The sequence below is a fragment of the Manacus candei genome, unplaced genomic scaffold (assembly GCF_025592945.1).
Source record: "Manacus candei isolate 608988 ecotype Guabito, Panama unplaced genomic scaffold, ASM2559294v1 h1tg000017l, whole genome shotgun sequence".
Lineage (NCBI taxonomy): Eukaryota > Metazoa > Chordata > Aves > Passeriformes > Pipridae > Manacus > Manacus candei.
The window spans coordinates 16,752,328-16,774,042 of NW_026138065.1; the positions used below are offsets into that span (position 1 = coordinate 16,752,328).

The 21,715-nt window shown below is 39.7% G+C and overlaps 1 protein-coding gene and 1 long non-coding RNA gene across 3 annotated transcripts in view; one reads left to right on the forward strand and one right to left on the reverse strand.

Annotated features, from left to right (window-relative positions):
* LOC127469450 (uncharacterized) overlaps positions 1 to 7,399 on the reverse strand; it is a 39,400-nt gene extending 32,001 nt beyond the window's left edge. The window contains exon 1 of the long non-coding RNA XR_007903982.1: positions 7,102 to 7,399. This is a non-coding gene — a long non-coding RNA (uncharacterized LOC127469450). The remainder of the gene's footprint in view (positions 1 to 7,101) is intronic.
* Positions 7,400 to 10,095: 2,696 nt separating this feature from the next.
* LRPPRC (leucine rich pentatricopeptide repeat containing) overlaps positions 10,096 to 21,715 on the forward strand; it is an 87,265-nt gene continuing 75,645 nt past the window's right edge. Inside the window, exons 1-2 of one of the 2 annotated variants that reach the window (XM_051783746.1) lie at positions 10,096 to 10,307; positions 20,487 to 20,692. In XM_051783746.1, the coding sequence (XP_051639706.1) occupies positions 10,111 to 10,307; positions 20,487 to 20,692 (403 nt within the window). In that variant the 5' untranslated portion in view covers positions 10,096 to 10,110. The remainder of the gene's footprint in view (positions 10,308 to 20,486; positions 20,693 to 21,715) is intronic. The other variant, XM_051783748.1, reaches the window with a different exon arrangement.

The following is a 21,715-nucleotide window of genomic DNA, read 5'->3' on the forward strand; positions in this document are numbered from 1 at the left end:
ACAGGGTCACATTCCACTAGACCAGGCTGCTTAGGGCCCAATCCAACCCAGCCTCAAGCACTTTCAGGGATGGGGCATCCACCACATCTGGGCAACCTGTTCCAGTGCCTTACTACTCTCACAGTAAAGAATTTCTTCCTACTATCTCTTTCTTCCTTGCTTTTTCTTTGCAATATTGACTACCGAGTACCTGCATAACAATGAGTCATTATATCAGGTATTGGGGCACCAAGAAATTCTGAATAACTGAAGATTATTGATTGCCTAAACTTCAAACAGGATTCAAGCCAACACAGCATGATTTTCACCAAACCTAGTACAGTGCATGCTGGAGAGACACCTGGTCTCTTGGATGAAAGTGAAATTTTCCAGGAATCAGATGCAGCCAGAAGCTCCTTTACATAAAGCAGAAGAGAAGGAAGAATCCCTCAATCTCAGTTTGTCCTGCAAGTTTCTAAATCTACCCATACTATTTAAGAATTGGTTATTTCATTTTTTTCCTTGCTGACATTTATTCAGCTCAAATATTACAAATATGTGGGAAGAAATTCTCACTAGGAAAGATGCAATATGCTCTTCCTTCTGAAATTAAGCAGCTCTTACTGGTACTTTCCAAAGAACAGTAGCATCCAAGAAACAAAATGAATGGGGACAAAGATGTTCTTTAAATTTCATTTTAAGTCAATATTCAAAATCAGACTTAGTGGAGCACGAAATTCTTGTCTGAGTCACTGATTTAGTAAAATAATCAAAAAGTGTTCCATGGCTTCATCAGAACATATATTTTCCAATAATAAGCAGAGGATTTTGCAGAGTGAATCCATGTTTGAAATATTTCTTCCCACACTGCTAAAAATACCACCTTTTTTGCATGTTTTTGATTAATGCCTTTAAAACGTGAGTTTACAGAAAAACACAATTACTTTTATGCCACAAACTCACATATTTAAAGTAATTTATTAGGCAAACTACGGAAAAGTAAAGCTGTTTTTTTCATAGGCGATATGTTTAAAATGCTAATAATTTTTTCTTCCTTTGCAGAGATCATTTGTGCTGCACCTTGGATAGCTCAATATATTTGACTGTTATTTAATCTTAATTTATCCAGACAGTATGTGCCCCAAGGGAAATATTCGAACTTTCCAGCCTTCACACATTGCAGCAATGGGAAAATATCAGCAATAGAACCCATGTTGCTGAAACAGGTTACTCTCTCCCGTTACATGATACCCTTTCCAGTAATCCTAACTGAAGTTTATGAAAACAAATGTTTGATAGAGTTTGCAGTATTTAATGACAAATGTTTATTTTTACTAGTATAAAAGCTAAGTAGTGAGGAAAATATAAAGTACTCTCAAACCACAAAGGAATTGAAGCTGTTTGTTAAGCAAATTTGGAATTCACCCTTGGACCTGACTTTCATTAACTGAAAATTTTATTTCAGTTGAGCTGATATTTTGTCCTCAGCTCAGTGTGTGCATGCACAGGTCTAGCTAGAAAAATGTTTCACCATAAATGTGCACTTCTTCAGGGGAAAAAAAACCCTCAAATTTTTTTTATATGATGCAACATGAAAAAACCATAAAACCCATTCAAGGGCCTAAAGCAACATGGAAAAGGCCACCACTGAACACTACTTATGGTAAGTATATCTGTTTGGATTTAAAACTTTTTAAACTCTAGAGTTCAGAAGGAAACACTTTCAGAAAAAAAATTAAAGCCAGGGAAAAAATATAAATTTTCTACATGAAATTGTAATTGACACTTGAATTCAAAGTTTTGTTTTGTAACAGAATCAGTATTGGCACTTTAAAAAAAGATAAAAAATAATTGTTTCTGCCCTGCCTTCACAATTGGAAATACTATTCCTCAGTTAGAGCACAGCCATACAAACATTTGATTTGGCATTTGACTTAATCAGTGGGGCAGGGATGATGGAAAAATTAGCAAGATAATAAAAACTCTCAAAACAGATCAGCTGCCAAAAAAATTTAAAAATTTAAAAAAACTTTTTCTAGCAGGGATGGATATGTTTTAAGAGATTCTTGGTCTTTGCCCTTCAAAATGCTATTTTACACTTCCCCAGATATTTCTGTCTTAGTCAGTCAGGCTTGTGGACATACTCTGAGGAAAGAGAAATAAACAGATAAATGAAAGTTCTTAATACAATAAAAGCTATTTTGATTATTGTTCATAAAGATAACAATCCAACTACCATTTTAGACAGCCGTATCGTATTTGAAGGATCTGAATGAAACTAACTTGTTATTCAGGCAAATGAGCCATACAAATGTATAGCAGTGTGCTGTATCTGTCCCTGGCATGTAAACCAGAGAGGCAGACGTGTGTGAGGTATACAGATACTGTATGTATACACCAAGAGATTTAACATTTGTTTTAATGTTAGTCTAACTGGCCTTTGGATTAACCCTTCTAGATCCCATATGACTAAAAAAATATTCGGTAACTATAAAGATAAATGAGAATCCGTGTAAGAAAACCTCAAATATTTTGAACTAAAGCAGGTATCTAGAGTTTAGATGCTCTTTACTTCATCTGTTTTATATCCAGAATGATTAATATTTTTCATTGTTTGGGATAGGAGATTTACAGAGACTCAGCCAGTGTGCCCATTGATATAATGTCCTAGTTAGGACAGCTGAGATCAATTCATCATGGTGGGTGTAACCCAAAACTGTATTCTATAGCCTTCCATGTCATTTCCCAGAAACTAGACTATTGTTGTCAATAGACTATTCGCACCCTCTGCCCATAGAGCCTGACTCCTCAGGCTATAAACTAGGTGTTAAGAGGCCTGTGAGATAGGAAGATGTTTCTGTCCTCACACCCTTTGTGGAACTCCCCGCCCTGAGGGGAGCACTGAACATTCCTGCCTGAACTGGAGGATATATAATCTTGGAGTTTTGGAACATTTTTCAACCCACTCGTGGGATCCAGAGGACGGCTGCATCTCATCGCTCTCAACCAGACTTAGACCACCACTGGACTGCGATCACCAGTTCTGGCCAGACTGCAGCAGCTCTCCCACCAGCAGGTTCTTCCCCTCTCCCTTTACTTTGGACTCAAACAGGGCCCAAGGAACACCACTTTGTTCAGGCCCCAGGGTACTGGGTTATACATTTGGGTTTTTGTGGGTTGAGACCAATTGTTTGTTTGTATTATTGTACTTACTGTATTATTTTAATAAATTGTTATTCTGACTTATAATCTCTCCTTTGAGTTGAGTTCATTCCCCCTGCTGGTTAACTTTTAAACCAGCACATATAGAAACAGCATCAGGATTCTTATATGAAGTAAAATCTGTAATCTTATTAATCGTGTTTTATTATAATTTCCCAGTCCAGCCACCAATCTGTATGATTTTCTAATCATTTCACATCTGCTTTCTACCAAAAGTTAAAGTATGCATAAAAATCTGAAAAAGGTGTATTACATACTGGAGCTACAGGCAGCTGAAATACAGTTTTACCATTCCTGAAACTTTTTTACTATTTTCTCCAACTATTTCCTCTCCAATACTCATAGTAGCCAAACCTCAGGACATGGTATTCTTTGTAGTACAGCATGCCCGCAACCAAACATGTAAAACAAAGGCAGTGACAGGAAACATACGGTGTGTGAAGCTTATATATCTATATATCTATATATATCTATATCTTAATTCTTACTTTGCTATCATTTAAATGCAATAGATTGAAGATACTGAAGGACTACTAATTGGTTACAGATTCATGACTGGTTTGCAGTTTTCAGTAACAGTAGAATATGCAAATCTCTGAGCTGTATGATTCACTGCAGCTCGAAGAATATACCTTCTGACAAAAGCAGCTACCTCAACTTCTCATTTTATGCAGCTTATAGAAAAATTTCAGATGTGACCCAGTTATGTCACAACCATTTTCAAACTGTGATCTTCTGAAAAGTAACTATATAAAAAAAGCACCTTCTTACTCATCAGATCTACTCCCCGTAGATAGCCAGGATAAGATCTGCTGACTTGGTTACAAAAATAAAGGCACTACTACTTATTAAAATTTCTACTAACCTTGCAAAACTAACATAGCTGAGGAGCACAGGGAGATAAATTCTTTTGCGTTTTCAGTGGAAATAACTATTTTACAGTGCAATACAGCTCTAAAAGAGCTCGTCAAAGATTTTGAGTTAGATCAAACAAGAGCAAAGGCATAGTTTTGCCTGCAGAAACATTTTATCTAACAGATACATACAATAAGGAAAAAAATGCAGCATTTTATTAGGGATTAAGTCACCATTGGCCATTGGAAAGGAATTGTTTTACATGAAAACTGAGCATTCTTTATATGCAAATCAATAGGACTCTGAAGCAGCAATTTTCCATTCAAATTTCCTATTATCCATCTTCCTCCAGTTCTTGGGTTTGCCTTCTTGCTTGTAATTTCAACAAAACACTTAGATATTATTCTACAGATCCTAAGACCTGGCTCTTTGATTTTTTACTTGCTACTGCTAGTTCCTGTTCCAGTTTCTCAGTTGGATTTTATCACACTCAGGGCACAGCAAACCGATATGCCAAACCAATATGCCAGACCATCAAAGCTGTCCAGCCAGGTTTCCATAAAATCTGAGATTGGCTTAAACTTAAACAAACTTACAGTATGGATAGCGGAACTTTTTTTGCTAGGGGGAAGAGGGGAAGCAATTGACCCTTGAGAGATAAACAGCCCCCTGTGGTGGGTTGACCTTGGCTGGACACCAAGTGCCCACCCAGCCGCTCTATCACTCCCCTTCCCAGCTGGACAGGGGAGAGAGTAAAGTGGAAAATAACTCATGGGTTGGAATGAGGTAGTTTATTAAAGCAGAAGCCAGACAAAAGCTTGCACATGCAAAAGTGAAGTGAAGTGGAAGATAGTGGAGTTTGTTCTCCACTTCCCATGCGCAGCAATGGTCGGCCTGCATTCCTGAGAAGCATGAGACAGTCCCTCAGCAGGCAGCCACTGGAGACAATGAATGCCTGCCTTCCTGCTCCTTGCCTTAGCTTTTATATCTGAGTTGATGTCATATGGTCTGGAATATCCCTTTGGTTAGTTTGGGTCAGCTGGCTGTGTCCCCACCCAGGATCTTGCCCTCGATTGAGGAAGGAATGTTACAATGCTGATGCTGTGCTCAGCAGTAGCCAAAATACCAGTGTGCTATCAACACCCTTCCAGCTACCAACCCAAAGCACAGCACTGTGAGGGCTACTATGGGGAAATGAGCTCAACTAGACCCAATACACCTCCAAAGGCATCTGAGTAACAAAGTGTAATCTTAAAACTCCAGGAAAAAGAAAAAAATCTAAAAAAAAAGAATCTTCTCACTACCTTCCTGAAAATGAGCTGTGCTTACTTTGATCTTGTTTCTGAATGTGAACAGCAATCCCTTTTTATCATGGTGTAATCTCAGCCAGCAATTAAGCATCATACAGTTGCAAGCTTCCCTTGCCCTCAGCACGGTATGGGAAATAGATTTGGAAGAGTAAATGTGAGAAAACTCATGAATTGAGAAAAATAACAGAGAGAAATAAAGCCCACAAAAGACAAGCGATGTAAATTAAAACAATTGTTCAACACCAACCGACCAGACAGTCCCCGAGCAGTGGCCCTTCAGCCAACCTTCTCCCTAGTTTTATTGCTGAGCATGACACCATATGGTATGGTGTGTCCCTTTGGTAAGTTGGGGTCAGCTGTCCTGGCTGTGTCCCCTCCCAGCTCCTTGGGCAACCCCAACCTCCTGGTTGGTGTGGCAGTGTGAGGAGCAGAAAAGACCTTGACTGTGTGTCAGTGCTGCTCATCAGTAGTGAATACATCCCTGTATTATCAATAGTGTTTCCTGCACAAATCCAAAACAGGAACCTTGTGAGTTACTCAGTTACTTCCATCTCGGACTTCTCCTTCCTTTCTCTCAAACTATTCTGTGTCACGTTTCTCCACTTTCCTTCTGAACAACATTTATGTTTGTACCATCTCCCCCCTCACTTATGTAGCTCTTAATATCTTACTTCATTTTCATCCTCCCAAAATAAAACCTGACTAGTTCAAAAAACTTGTTGACTTCAAACTTATTTGCAACTAGAGATTTTTTATGGAGCACCTGCTTTGCTATATGTAACACTGGCCAAACTACAAGACCCGAAAGACACTGATGTAGTAATAGCTGGAGGCAACTTGGGAATCTGGAAAATGTCCCAAACAAGGAAATCACATCATTGCTAGCATTAAGCAACGCAGGCTCTAAAAATCACACTTTGGTTTTAAAAAAAACCCACTCTTTTAACTTATTTTTTCTCTAAATTCAGCAGACATTCTCAGGTCATGTTTTTAATTTTTTTTCTTTTCAAATGAACCTGAAATATGTGTTTTCACAAGATCTGAGGAATATTTAGAGATTCAACAGAAAAATGTGAGAGTTCGCAATAACAAGAGTGCGAGTAGTTTAAGCTGATCCAACTTTCTCCTAGAACAAAACGAAAATGAGATATTAAAAGTGTACAAAAACCTTCGCAAGCATGAATTTAGAATTAGATTTTCTTTGCTGTCATGAGAGTATCTGTATACAGATTTATCCATATCTATATATAAACATACAGAGTACCACAGAGAGCCACGTTCCTCTTCATCCTTCAGTCTTTTACTACCTTGAGAGTCACCTCTTTCAGGAGTGAACTGCATGCCTGAGAATAGGCAAGAGGCCTCACCCAAAACTTCCAGTCAGGTTTAGGTCACTTTTTAGTTCCTTTGTCACATTCCCTCAAGACATATTAAGGATGGATATTCTCCACACTGGCACCTCTTCTGTACCACATTGTCTGAAATCTAAGGTTATCCTTAATCAGTCATCAGAAATAAAAACAATATAGATATTAACAATACATATATGTAAGTACCTTGCCATCTTCTCAATTCCATGGCCTACCTTCCCCCAGAGTCTCAAGTAAATGCCCCAAATTATTCTCTCCATGGCAAACCTTCCTGATAGTCCATTTCTCAAGACAAATTAAGCCAATAAATGAATGCTGGGAACTATATTCTCTCACCCCATTGTGTAACATAGATCATACACTACCTTGACAGTGGAAAGATGGATGTCCTACTGCACTGGTGTCATCTGCACAGAGTTGCCTCTAGATGAGGCCATCTTAATCTAGGGAATGGGAAGAACAGGCAAAGCTATCAGGAGGTTAGAGGCAAGACTAACCTACACACTACAGCATGCTTTGTGCTCACCTTAAAACATCCTGCCTTGAAATCTCTAGAGAGGAACCCCACCTTTCCAATAGGGACTTGATGGCTCCATTAGTCAGCAGAAGTGCCAGCAGAGGACACCTCTGAGACCCCCAGAGGACCCCTAGAATTCACCCAGGCCCCACTACAAGCACAGACCACAACTTCTTCAAAGGTTAACATCTCATAAACCTCCTATATGACATAAATAGCTGTGATTCCTGCTACCATTTTGCCCCCTGACATGTAGCAGCCACATCCAAACTGCCTAAATGCAATAGTCCTAGGCCAATGCTGATTCTCTTCTGCATGTTCTCTTATGTTTCCTTCACTGTTGCCAAGGCTTTTTGACACAACTTGGATCATTTACTCCAAAAGTTTTTACACTGAGATCCTGGGGATGCACTTATAGCATAATTTAAACTTTGGATTCTCTGATTTTCCAGAGCCAACTGTAGCATAAGCTACTTTAGCTGTTTTATACATATGGGGGTTTATTTGAAAGAAGGAGAGTGAGTGAAGAAAGCTCTAATTACCACGTTATTTTAACTCTTGCTTTGGAAATTCCCATTACACATTTCAATTAAATTTTAGAAGTTAATATTAAGAATTTATGATAAACTCTCAATGCAACTAAGCAGACACGCTATCAGAACTTAAAAGTTCCAGGAGAGGCAGTATGCAGGTAGGCAGTGCCCATCTATTACCTTAAATAACCAGAGCCATCCTGTGGCCTGTGAGCCAATTGGAAGAGTTTGGCCGGAGTTCTGGTTTATAAATCCTCCCCCTCTCCAGTACAGTGTGGCCATCACCAAACTGCCTACTGGAAACAGTTCCAAGCTGATTGATGCTAATTCCTCAACCTATGTCAGGCAATTGTCTGGCGTAGGCTGAAACTATTGTAGAGAAAGGAATCAATACCAGAGACCAGTTCCAGATCTCAGAAACAGAACCTGGTCCTATTAATTGTTATCTCCAGGGATAACAAGGGATTCTGGGGATTCTTAATGGAATTCCCTGTGCAGAGTGAATCAGGCCAAGACTTTTGGAGTATGTGGTCTGCCTAGAGAGGGGAAAAAACTCCATAAACATTATATGTCAATTCACTGATTAAAGTTCTCCTCTTTTTGAAATCTTGATAAACGTGATCTAGATTCTCTCATCCATTCAGAGAACTCCAGCAAATATAATTTCCTAATTCTACTGCTTCATCTATACGACATTTTGAATTAATTCCCCAGGACTTTGCTTCCTTTTCACATCAAGGAAATAGCTGTCTTTACCTCTAAACCAGAATCATGTCTATGACTTCTCAACTGGGCAGTGAAAAGGTAGCTCCTCTCTGAGCAGCCTTCATTTCACATCGAGTTATCCACCAGCTGGATTGTCAAACAAGCACCTTTGTGTTTTCTATGTCCTTTGGAGGAATTCTTGGTCAGCATCTGTCCCACTGTTTTCTTTCTAAACACTTCTTGATGTGTTCTTTATTGATTCAGCAGCAGTGAAGTCTTAGCAATGAGAACTTATTATTTATTATGCTGACCAGTGTAATTTAACTATTTTCCCTTTATCTTCCAGTCCTTCACTTTACCATTTCTCATCCTTATTGTAAGCAATGTAGACATTTTTTTTATTGTGTCACTAGAGCAAGCTCCCAGGGGCTTTAGTCCATAATCAAGTTTGGAGATCACATATCTAATCCAGCGTAATAACCAGCATTAGGTTTGTACTTGGGTTAAAAAGTTTTGCTCTTCCTCATTACGACTGAAGCCTGTATTCCATGAAATATTGACATTGTGATACAGCAGAAGCCATAAGCAGTAACATCACAAATATTGTCTTACTAGCTGTAACTCATGACTTAGGGCTTGATAGTAAAAACTGTTGAGTATCCAGAATTTTCTAAATAACAAAAACCGGTATCCATATGTATATATAGATAACTTTTAAACTGGGCTCTTCGCATCTTGATGATGAGGCTTTACAAATCTTTTCAAGTAAAGCGCAGTTGAAAGTGGCTGGTTGTAGTTGATTTAATAAAAATCAACCTGCCCCTTGGAGTAATTATTTGCCAGTTACCGCAAAAACAGTGACATGGGTTTTGCATGAAAACATGCACTTAATTTGTAAGTACCTTGCTTAATGTTTTACGTTACAGCAACCAGCTCTGACCTGGATGCTAAAACGAAGCTCAGATGCGGGCGGCAGCTCAGTAAACATAAGCAAGCTCAGGAAGAGATTTACTGTTTACATTTGGTTTCATTAAGGTTCTTCCCTCTGCCAGTCGCTCCCAGGGGATGACAAGCGCTGCTTCCCAAGCACTGCTTCCCTGGAGCGCGGCGCACACGCCGGCCAACACGGAGTGGAGGACCTGCTTCTTCCCACTAACAGGCTGGAACCGGCCGAGGGATTTTCCTTGGCGCGCCTGCGCGCCAGCGGCCACGCTTTGGCGGGGCCTGGAACGCGGGACGGGCAGTGCGGGAGCGGCGGCTCTGTCGCGCCCCGAGCCACCGCCGGACTCCCGGGGGAGCAGAACTTGGGCAGCTGGGCCGGGAAAGCCAGGCGGGCAGGGACGGCGCGTCCCGCGGAACGCCACGGAAGAGCTCCTGGGAGCGCCCGCAGGGAAAGGCGGCACTCCACAGCGCTGCTTCCCCCTCCCTCCCCCAGGATCCCGCGCTCCCGGCGCGCGCCCGCCCGCCTCCCGCCGGAGCCGCTCCGGGTTGGCTGCCGGGCCGCCCAACCCGGGCTCTCTTGGGACGGCCCATCAGCCGCGCGGGGGGGGAATTGGCGGCGCGCCGGTGCCCGAACGAGCTCACTCCGGGGCCGGAGCTGGCGGCTCCCCCTGCAGGGAATGGTTGGCCCCCATCACGTGGGGGCGGTGGCGGTGCGGCGCCGGCGCGCGGCTCACGTGCTGCGGGCGGTCATGGCCGCGCTGCTGAGCTCCGCCGGCTGCCTCCGGGCGCTGCGCCCGCGACTCCCAGCGCTGCTCCCGGCCCCGCTCCTACCGCTCCGCCGCCCGCCCGCCACCCGCCCGCCGGGCCCCGACAGGTGAGACCCCGCGCCGCCCGGCGGGGCCGGCGGAGGCAGCGCCCCGCACGACAAGGACACTGCCGGCCGTGCCGCCGGGCCCTGCGGCGCCGCTCGCAGGGACTGCCCCGGGGGCTCCGCGGCACCACCCGGCCCGGCGGCCTCGCCGGCGTGTGCCCGGCCTCGGGCTGAGCGCGGGGCAAAGGCCACGCCGTGGCCCCGCTTCCCACCGGCTGGGTCACCAGGCCGGACCGCGCCTCCCGCCACCGCATCCTGCTGGGCTCGGAGCGAAGCAGAGCCCCGAGCGCCCGGGGATGCGGCTGTGGTGGGACACACAGTCCGGAGGGGGAGTGGAGGAGGAGGGGGAGACCAGAGGGTGGAGTGGAGTCACTATCCCTGGAGGTGTTCAGGGAACGACTGGACGTGGCACTTTGTGCTCTGGTCTAGTTGACATGGTGACGATCGGTCGCAGGTTGGACTCGGTGATCTTGGAGGTCTTTTCCAGTCTAAATGACTGTGATTGACTGTGGGTAACTGCCGAGTTGGAATCTGGGCTTCCTCCCCGTGCCCTCTGACTCTCTTATCAGGAGGAACGTTCTAATTCGTTTGCCGCGGTTCCCTCTCCCATCGCGAAGGTAGGGTGGGAAAACTCAGCCTGCCCCACCTGTGTACATCCAGACTGCGGTTTTGACCATATTAATATGTGGTTGGTGCCCTACAGGAAGCCTGGAGAGACAACTATTCATTAACACAACTACAGACACGCAGTGCTTTGTGAGCTGATAAAATAACTTAGTGCTGCCAAAGGGAGAAAGTTGCTCTGTCCTGACTTTCTTGTGCTGTGTTACAGTTCTGCTGCTCCCTCTAAGTCGATGTAACTTAACTGTTCTGGTTTTCTGCCAAGACTTTTCTGCTATTCTAGATAGATAGATGCATTCAGCAGATGACTTGGTGAGTTCTAGCGCTGGTTCAGAAGGAGGCTTGGGAACAGACAAGAGTGAGCATTGGGAACTCCTAAGGGAAGTCTCAACACCAAAATAAAGTTGTTGTTGCTACCTGCACTAGGTTTAGTACTTATCAGGTTTACTCTGGGGCTGTTTTTATTTGGTAACCTGATGAAAATCTTACGTAAAAAAGAATAGTTTTCTGCTGGCTTTAGTCACTGAAGTGTATCACATGCTATCAAATGTTATAGTTGGTGTGAAGGATGGAGTAGAGTGGTTCAGGAAGGACCAGGGAACTGGGAGGATGTCTGCTCAACAGTTGGCAACAGAACCACACATTTAGTTGTCTGCAAATCATGAATAAACCTTTCTACTTTCTAGTAATTAAATTAAGTTTGCCTCAGTGTGAAGCTTAATTCCCTAAACTAATTTGTTGCAAGAAGTGCTTTTCACTGAAATTCACATATGACTGATGAAGGACTAAGTGCTGTTTTTCTCTAGTTTTTTTCCATTTTTTCCGTTTCTGAAACAGCTTCAAAATGCTTTCTGCAATGATATTTTGGCTCAAACAGCTGGGTTTTGGTTTTCTGGCTGTTTCCCCCCCCCAATGCTTTTTTCTTGCAGCAAGAAACTTTTTGTGCATTCCTTCTGTTGAGTAATTTCATTCCTAAAATAAGATTTCACCTAAAATGTTTGTCTCATTGTCACGTTATGGGATGGGCTAGAGCACAAGTGATGCTCTAGACCACAAACTGTAAAGCAAAGGTAACACTTATGAACTGAAATTGCAGGTATTAAGTATATGATCTCATTTCGCTTTTTTTACCTTAAGTAACTATTCATTGTTGTTTCTTTTTCTACTCAAGCCTTAATTTCTGCAAATGGACTTCCTTTGAAGAATTAGAATGACACATGGACTACACTTAAGCTTACTGTACCTGCTGTTTAGGTCTCAAGATTTTGAGAGTGAAATGCAGTCCACTGCAGTAAATTCCAGAGACTTCATAAAGTTCTAATTGGAATAGTAAGGGTACACACACCTGTTTTAAGATTAAATAAATAAAAAGGAATGATTAGCATTTTGCAGGAGGACTGTATATATATGCTTGCATATGCTTGATATAGTTGCTTTAGCACTGAACATAATGAAGTCAGTTCAGAGGTGAGTCTGTGACTCTGATAACAATAAAAGTTGCAGAAAAATTGCAGATCCGTTGACTGGGCTAAAGATGTGAAGGAGCAACCATCACATTCAAGCTGAGGTTTTATCAAAGCATTGTTACTGCTCTGGTTTTTAATCTAAACTTCTTCTGCAAATGGGTTAGGATAGCAGGTGGATAACCAGTTGCATTGGGTGCTTGAGAAGTGTTTCATAGCAATTCAGATCTAAGGCAGATTTTTCACTTGACCACCTCTAGTACGGAATGTGAAATATACTGAGCTATATGTTGTAACTCTCATGCCATGCAATTTTATTAAGATAAACTGTGACAGACCAATGCAACAAACTTCAGAGTTACAGCAGCAAACTTCAGCACTGTGCTGATTTATGTGATACAAACTATTTACTGGAACTTTGTTCACAGAAGGTTCACTTAAGTGAATAGTGCCTAAATTTGTTGCTGGGTCTGACTGTCAAGAATGTGACAAACCTGCTCCATTGGCGAGTGTTTAGAGTAGATTGTGCATTAACATCAGAATGTCTTGGGGGACTTTCTTCTAAATAATGTAGGTGATTATGTTATGGTTTGATGTTACAGCTTGCTGCTGTGGAGAAGTTAGTGCTTGGAGAAGGGGTATTGGCTTCATTCTTTCCACACTGACCACCCTCCTGTTGCTGGCCAGCTTGTCTGGCTCTAAATCAGGGAAGGAGAACAGTTAGGCTCCTAAAGCATAGATCATGAAAGTATAGCTTTCATGATAGGAGGAAAATCAAGGAGAATCAATACAATAACAAAAAGAAATCAAACCACCAAACCTGCTCCAGCATGGGCCCCTCTCTGGAGCCCACAGGTCCTGCCAGAATGCTGCTGCTCCTGCACAAGCTTTTCTCTGTGTTATCTGTTTTCAGCACAAGTGCAAAACTCAGCCCCATACTTGGTACTTTAAAGAAAATTAGCTCCAACCCAGCCAAAACCAGCGCAGAAGGCACATGTGCGATGCTGTTCAAGTTGTCCTTGTAAAGACTCTTGCCTTTTGATATGTTGTGGTGTGTTTGAAGCATGTTGGTGAGCTGGGAGAGAAAATATCCTTTTAAAAAAGGTCTTGTTTCAGATCAAGGAGTGGAGGGGGATTCGATTTGAGCTTAGAGTAACCATAAGTTAAAATCCCAAATGATTCATGGTTGAATGCATGGTACATTTAATTTTTTTTTTTTTAATTAGCTGCAAACAAGTTGCTTTTGACTGTTTACTATCATACTCAGCAATCCATCACCACTGAACAAAAACGTAGAACTGAATGCTTAATTACATTAGCAAAATGGTAGAATTAATGGTCTTTAAAAACAGGAGACATACAGTAGACTCACTTTTGGTAATACTCTGTTGTAATGAAGTTTCACAGAGTTTTTGTGTTTTACTGATGGATATAAAATGCATAGATACTTCCCAAGAAATCACAGAAATGTAAAGTTGGAAAAGACTTCCAAGATCAAGTCCAGCTGTTAACCTAATGCTGCTATCTTTGCCACTAAACCATGTCCCCAAGTGCCACATGTTTTTTGAACACTTCCAGGGATGGTGACCACCACTTCCTCAGGCAGCCTGTACCAATGCCTGACCACCTTTTCAGTGAAGGAATTTTTCCTAATATCCTCAGTGCAGTACACAGCAAAGTTTTTCTGTTCTACTTGTGATGAACCACTTAGGCAAAATTTTTAGATATTCTCTAAGAAACTTGAGATTTCTCAGCCTATGTAAAGGAACTTTAATTTTTCTCTATTACAAGATTCCACTCTATCTCAGTGAAACAGGTATACAGCAGCCTGAATATTGTGGCCTTTTTTTATAGGTGATCATAGCTAAGTCAGGGGAAATACTGTTTAAAAGTCTTGTTAATTACGCTGGGATCTCAGGTGGTATATTTAGCCTTATGTTTAGGAAGTTCAACTAAGTCTGTAGTGCTTTTATGTACACTAATGAATTTTAACTCTCTTAAGTTTACCATTATTCTACTTGGAGCATGCCTTTATTTTGAGAACTATTTCATACACCTTTTGCCTTGCATATTCAATACTTTTCTTAGAAAAAGCATAGCAACTACCTTATTGTGGCTCTGATAAACAGGGAGGCAAATATCCATCTGGTGACTTTGTAATTCTTTTTCAAATATTTGGAATTGGTCAAGTTTTACAGAAAGTAAACTTTCTGCTGCAAGGGAGAACACTGGCATCACCTACTTTTTGAGTTTTGAGAAAGATCGGATGTTTTTATTTGGGCTACTGTGGAAGATATGTTCCTTTAGGAAATTCAAGGCACTGCCTTTAGTCTGCTTTAAAAATGTGGAAAATATGTTAAGTATGTGAGTAGGCACTGGGATTCTCACTAAACACTTGGAAACAGAAAAATTTTACGAGCTGACTTCGTATAAATTTCTCTATGCACACTTCATCTGTGCATAAGTTTTTCTGTGAGTTTATCTTCAACTATTTTCCCAATGTTATAAGCTAAATTGGAGGTGAAGAATTGCCACTTGTGTTGGGATTACAAATGCATGATTGGTTAACCTTTCCTGTGAAGGTGAGGTCTACAGTTGCAGAGGCAAAGCTGAAGATAGTGTAAAGACTCCGGTATCAGAAGGATACTTCTAATCCTGTGATTGTGGCAATAGGAGAGAGATCACTCTATAGAGCTTAGGATGTCCTTTTGAGCTTCTCTTAGTTCTGAAGGATAGTAAAGAGAAATTACACATTTTGGGGAAAAATCAGATTGCTCATTGAAACTCCAGATCTGAAGTATATTGTGCAGCTTCATGCGCTTGCGAATATCATGTTTCACATAGAGAAAATCTTAAAATGCCATTTAAAGGTAATTGATGAAAGTAAATGCTAGCACTTGTTGCAGCCTTTGCAGAAGTATCATGCGTTCTGCTGTGTAGCACAGCATTTAATTCTGAACACAGTTCATTAAAATAATTGAAAAACGGGGTTACATCATAAGACCATATAATCTAACATCTAGTACTGAGGCAGGATCAGAAATGTCAAGGTGATGTGTGATAGGTTTTTTCCACCCTCCTAATCTCACTTTAATACTCCTACTTACAAAGTTTGACTGAAGTATCCTGTTCAAATATTTCATTAAAATTAATATTACAGCCATTAATATTAACCATGTGGTGCTTAATGGATTAGGTCCAGTTGTTTCTCTTCTGGAGAGTGGGATGGGATAGATGAGTCCTTTGAGTCTTTTAAACTTGGGGATTTTTTTATGGAGTAAACACATCATGACAAGCTGATCATTATCTGCATTTAATCTATGTTTGTTTTTTAAGATTTGAGAAACTGAAGTTGTCTTTTTTTGCTGCGTAACATTTCATGTTTAGCGGTGGATCATTTTCAGTATTTTTTGGCTGTACTGTTGCAAACTCCATCTTAAGTTTCTGCATTTGTATTTTGTCCAAAACATACAACTTTTTGTGGTCTGTATTGAGTTTCCTTTTCGTTGATTTCAGACCATTACATCAAGTAATCAAGATTACTGAAGTCTGAGACTCTCCTTGTTGGAGTTTGCCACCATTACAGTGTCATCCACAAGTTTGATAAGTTTGTTAACTTTTCTATCATCCAAATTGTTACTGAAGCGATTGAATGGACATAGGTTGTACCAGTCTTTTCCTAGCTGAGTCAGGAGATAGCTTCATTTAGACTCCCACACAATATTTCTAATTTTGCAACAAACCACATTTTAATTTTATATATATATTTAAATTTTTTGTTTAGATGGCTACTGTACCCATATTTTCTAACTAGAAGTACATTGTATCTCCTTGGTTTGCTTATGAGGTTGTCAGGTGAGGTGTTACCAAAAGCCTGTACCTCAGTGTGTATTTTTTATTATGCTTCTGTTTTTCCCACAACTTCCATAAATTTTTCAAGGTAATTCCAAAGGACTGGAGTTTGAGTAAGTTCTATTAATGTGTCTTTAGTGTAATTTATCTTAAATGTTTTCAGAAATTACTTAAGTCATTCTTCCTTATTCTCACCTACACCCCATCTCCTTGTTAAATTAGTAATGATATGATAGTTAAAATTTACATTAAATGGTTGCAATTAACATTTCTTGAAAGCTGAACAGTGTATGATCTGGAATTTTTTTCCCTTTGAAGAAGTATGTATAATTTCTAAAATTATCTTTCTTGCATTTAGAAACCTTTCTTACTGCACTTTTAGGTGACTTCCTGACTGGAAAGGTTAACATGACCTTGATTTTTATCCTTACTTTTTTTCTATTCCCCTTAATCATGTGCTGTTTTTCAACTTCTAAAAATTAGAGATTCCTGATGCATGGATAACTGCCTTGTTTTGTTAACTTCTTCTGTTTCATGGGGAAGTTGTGCCATTAGTATAAATTTTCAGTATGTCATCTACTGCGTTCTTCTGTGCTTCACTCGGTTGCCTGAAATCAAACTGATATTACGTCCCTTAATTTGTTAAGTTTGCATCTTTTTTGGAAGCTGACTTTCTGGTCTACTCAATCTTTCATCTTATTCAATAGTGACCTCTTAGGGTTTTTTTTTCATCTTAAGTTTTGTGTTCTTAGTTGATTTGTAGTGCTAAGTACCAGACTGAATACAGTAGATCCCTGCAGCTTCATCCAGCTTTTGAAGCCACAGTTATTTTTAACAAAGTCTTACTATGGGATTGGCTTAACATTACACAGTGCCTTAAATAGTGCTAAAAGTGTAATTTATTCAGATGCTGAAGGCCTCCATATGAGGAGGTATACCTGAGTGTTACACTAAACTATCAATATTTCAGATTGATAATTATAATTTAGTTGAATGCTAGTGAAAGTTCCTGAGGTTTATACTCTCATACTGTTTTCATCTGTCTGTCTCAGACTGAAACTTGGACTCCTATGTTGCCATTCCTTAAAATGTCTTCAATCAGTATAAATTAAGAGAAGCACCAGTAGCATATTTGATAATATTGGGGTGCGTGTTTGTGTGTAAATACAAATGCCCAATTCTGCTCATCTTTCAGAAGGTCGAGTGTACAAAAATAACACTTCATATAAGTAATATTTTACAGTGTGCAACTGTAGTCATAGATATACTATAATATTCTAAACTTTGGTTATAAATAGCATCATACTAAATGTTAAGCAGGAGAGTTTAGTTACAAATGAAACTTTAGAGTCCTCTCATGCTGCTAACCAGCATATGTTGAGCATGCACATATTGTATTTATTGTTATACTTAATCTGATGGAGCTGTGCAAGTGCTTTAAGATATTTGTGACTTGACCATGGAGAATCTTACAAAGCACAGGACTTAAAAGCCATACATAACAATTTGTTTATGGTTACAAGTGTGCTACATGTCATAAGATATAGTTTAATAATTTGAAAGATACTATAAAACAATAGTAGGTTTTTATAGAAAAAGACATTGCAATTTTAATCTGAAGCTCAAGCATTTTGTCCACTTGTGCTTAGATTGTTCATGGAAATCAAAGTATAAATTTCTGTATTACAAAGACAGTAAGCCCTCTGTTGATGCTGGCTTCCTAAGCATTTTTTCCAACCTTTCCGGAGTATTCTGAAAAGCTTTCAAGTAGCTTTTTAATGGGTACATAAGAGTAGATGATACCATTTTCTTTTTTATCTATATCTTTAAGAAAAAACAAAGAACTTGCAATCATTGCAGTTTCATTCTTACAGCGATCTACTGGCTAGCTAAAAGTTGAGTATTGCTGTTTATGTGTTATTAAAGAGTTATTTAAGTTATAGACATCTCATTTGGTTGTTAAACCCAAGAGGAGTTAAAATTTACTATCTTACTGTTATTTTTACCTTGTACTACTGAATTTTATTCTATTTAGTGTAATGATTTCTGTTTTACGGCAAGTACCCTGTGTCTCCTTACTTGATGCAGTAGAAGGAGAAGAGGAGAAGGAAGGAAAGAAAATTACTCCCTTGGGAATACTATTAGGGAGAGATGGCATTAACTAGTAACAATAAAAAAAAGTTTGATGGTGTTAATCTGTCAAACTGCTTACCACCAGAAGTGGTGTTTCAGTTTTGGTGTCACTCCCCCCTTTTTTTTTTTTATTCTTTCGATTTTCTCTGATTTTAAGCACCTATTCCTTCTCAATTTCTTTTTTTTTCTGGATAATTCTAGTGGGGTTTGGACATCATGAGCTGTTCTTGCTCTAACCTGATGGAACAGTAATTTAATTTTTTGTAAAAGTGGATGAATTGCTGTTGTACCAAATTAGTGAGTTAAATAAGCTTGCAGAGGGATCTGACTAAAATGAGAGCTAGCCCAAAGGAATCAGTAGGAACTTATATCAGAAGGAGCTAAAACGAACTGAAGGAGGGGATCTGTCCTTTTTCAGCAGTCTTTTTTCCCTTCTTCCATTCTTTCTTCCTTATCCTTTCCCTAGTGAAATACTATGCAGATAATTTGCTGATCTCTGGAATATTCTTCAGGAGGAAACTTGAGGAGATTGAGCAATGTAAAAAAATGGCATGCTTGAAAAAGGTAATGCCAAATAATAGTGATGTTCCTCATTATTAAAGGATATTTTGAAATACCTTCAGGAATCAAATATCATCTAATAAACTTTTCATGGCTCCATTAGGAAAGAGATTCTGCTTCAGGCTACTTATAGAACTTAGGGCCTGCTCAGTTATCAAGTCAAGACTTCAAAGAGCGAAGAAAAAATTGTGTTTGGGCTACTTCCTGCTCACAAGAGGCAACCACGTGGTAAAACCAGTCTGTTTTTTCTACCCCAGTGATGATTTTTCTGCCATTTAGCAGTTTGCTGCCAATGCTTCTGAAACGCTGACTTGCCACCAGCAAGCTTTTTCCCCTCCACTGGACTTCCTCTCCTCTGGTCCTAAATGAGCACTGGTTGATGAGAAACAACCAGCAGATACACCTGTGAAAAAGCTTTAGGTCTGGAAGATTGTTTTGTAGAGAATGCCAGCACTCCTGACTTTTAGGCTACCATTTCAACAAAATGTGCACCTGTTACTGCATAGCACTCCTGGAGCATCTGCAACAGCAGGGAGTACAACTATTTTTTTTTTTTAAATTAGTCTAGAGAGCTTAGAGAAATTTAGCTGAAAAGCTATCTAGAGAGCCAGAGATGAGAGAGGGCAATTTCAGAAGCTGCTGAATCTTCTTTTTGCCACCCAGCAAGTATTACTTTCTTTGTATAGGATTCTGGAGGAGGATAGTCTGGTTTATTTTATGCAGTTGTAAAGACAACTGAGAACAGACTTCCAAAATGCTTGTGAGAAATGATAATTTCACCTGCACAAGCTGTTCACAATCTTGCTGTGGCACAAATACCATTTTTGTATTCTGATGTACATCAACTTATTCTCAAAAAAAAAGGCAAGCTTGCTTTGCTTTGCTAGAAATAATAACGCTTTCTCATTATGCTTATTGTTGTCTTAATTTATTTTGAGAAAATAAATATTTGAACAAATCCAGTGTTGATGTTTGGTTTACATGGCAGAATGAAAGGATGCTTCATGCAGGCTATTGTAAATTCGGCAGGATGGAGAATGATCCTATTATTCTTTAAGCTATTGTTGTCTAAAATACTGACCTCTGCATTAGTTTTTGTGTATTTGAATTGAAAAGAAAGATGCGATTTGCTGCTTTGATTTGCTGTGTTCTGGAAGATCTGTCTGTGACTGTTCTTGAAGTGATTTTCAAAAGTGTGAGAGCTTTTGTGAGAAGCTGTAACAGGACAATAAGATTTTTATAGCACTTGGATGACTTAAAAATTTTAATTTTTGTAGGAATAGTATTTGAACCATTTAATTAACGAGGTGAATCTAACTGCAAATCTCAGAGAAACAGTTGTCACTGTGAGAAAATGTACATGACTATATCTTAAGTAGAAAGACACTGAAACGAATCACCTATATTTCTTTGTTTGTATCAGTATGGAATGTTTTTGAGACACTGTTCAGTAGCAAGAAGTGCGTTATCTTCTTGACACTGTGTGACTGGCGTGGTTGCAAAATGACTCACAGAAGTGTAATCTCTGTTTTTGTGTTTGTTTTTATTTAAGCAGAAATATTATGAACCAAATAAGGTTCTTTACACTTGCACATCAAGAGGAAGGAAGTGTTAAAGAAGAACCAGTTTCAGAAATTCGAACCAGACCAACCTATCAGTTTGACTGGGCATTAAATAGAGTGGATAACTCTGTCAGAAAAACTGGCCGCATTCCTAAATCTCTTCTACTAAAAATCTTCCAGGAAATAAGCAAAGCAGGTAAGTTTAAAGCTGCTGTATAATGACTCAACAAACCAAGGAAATGAACTGAAGGAGTTCTAATTTATTTTTTGTCTTCAAGCGTTGTTTAATCTGCTGCATTTGTTGATGGACAGTCTTTAAATACTTAAGAGATGTATTTGGCTTTGAATGCATGTTTGCTTTTCCAAGATTTTTTTTTTCTTTTGTAAAAATGCAGTGTACTTTTAATAAATGTTAACATATTGCCTTGCTTATTGTGGATTTTTTTATCTGGTAATGTTGCATCTTCCTCATATAACTGTATTGTGCTCTCTGAACAGGGATCATATCTATCTGGTTTACACAGTATATTTTTTAAGTGACTGTAGTGAACCATGCTGTCCTTAACACATTATGTGTTTTAAAACAGAACTACGGCAGGGAAATATGTAGGTGATCCCCAAGTTTCCACACTACCAGGTAACTGTGGTTATTCATGACAAGAAAGCTCTTTTTTTTTTAATTAAACAAAAACAGGTAGCTGAGGCATTGTTCATTCTGACAGATTCCAAACCTCTTTGGCTAAAGTAGCCAGACCACATTAGTATTTTGCAAACCAGCTGCCACAATTGATGAGGTTTGGTACCAGTTAGGATGAGTCAATGGAGATACTTGCTGAAGATACTCACTAAGTACTACTGTCAATATTTATCAATGACAGCATGTATTTTTTTTAAGTTTAAACTTTGCTGTGTATTGCTCTGGACTGTAATGGCTTGTATAGCCGGGATTGTGCTTTTAAAAGCTTTGCATTTCACTGTTTAAAAAGCAGAGTCTTTAATTCACACTCTTTCTGTTGAACTTTTTAGTTTTTCTTTTTGCGTGTGATATCCTTTCTGATCTTGACTGCTTTGGTTTTTTAGATATAAACTTTTAAGTTTTGCTTCTGGGTTTGCAAGAATTTTATGTCTCTAAACTTCTCTGCAAATAGTTCTTCATGAACCTTGACTCGTTACACAGTTTTTAGGAAGTCATATCAACAGAAACATTAATTGTTCATAG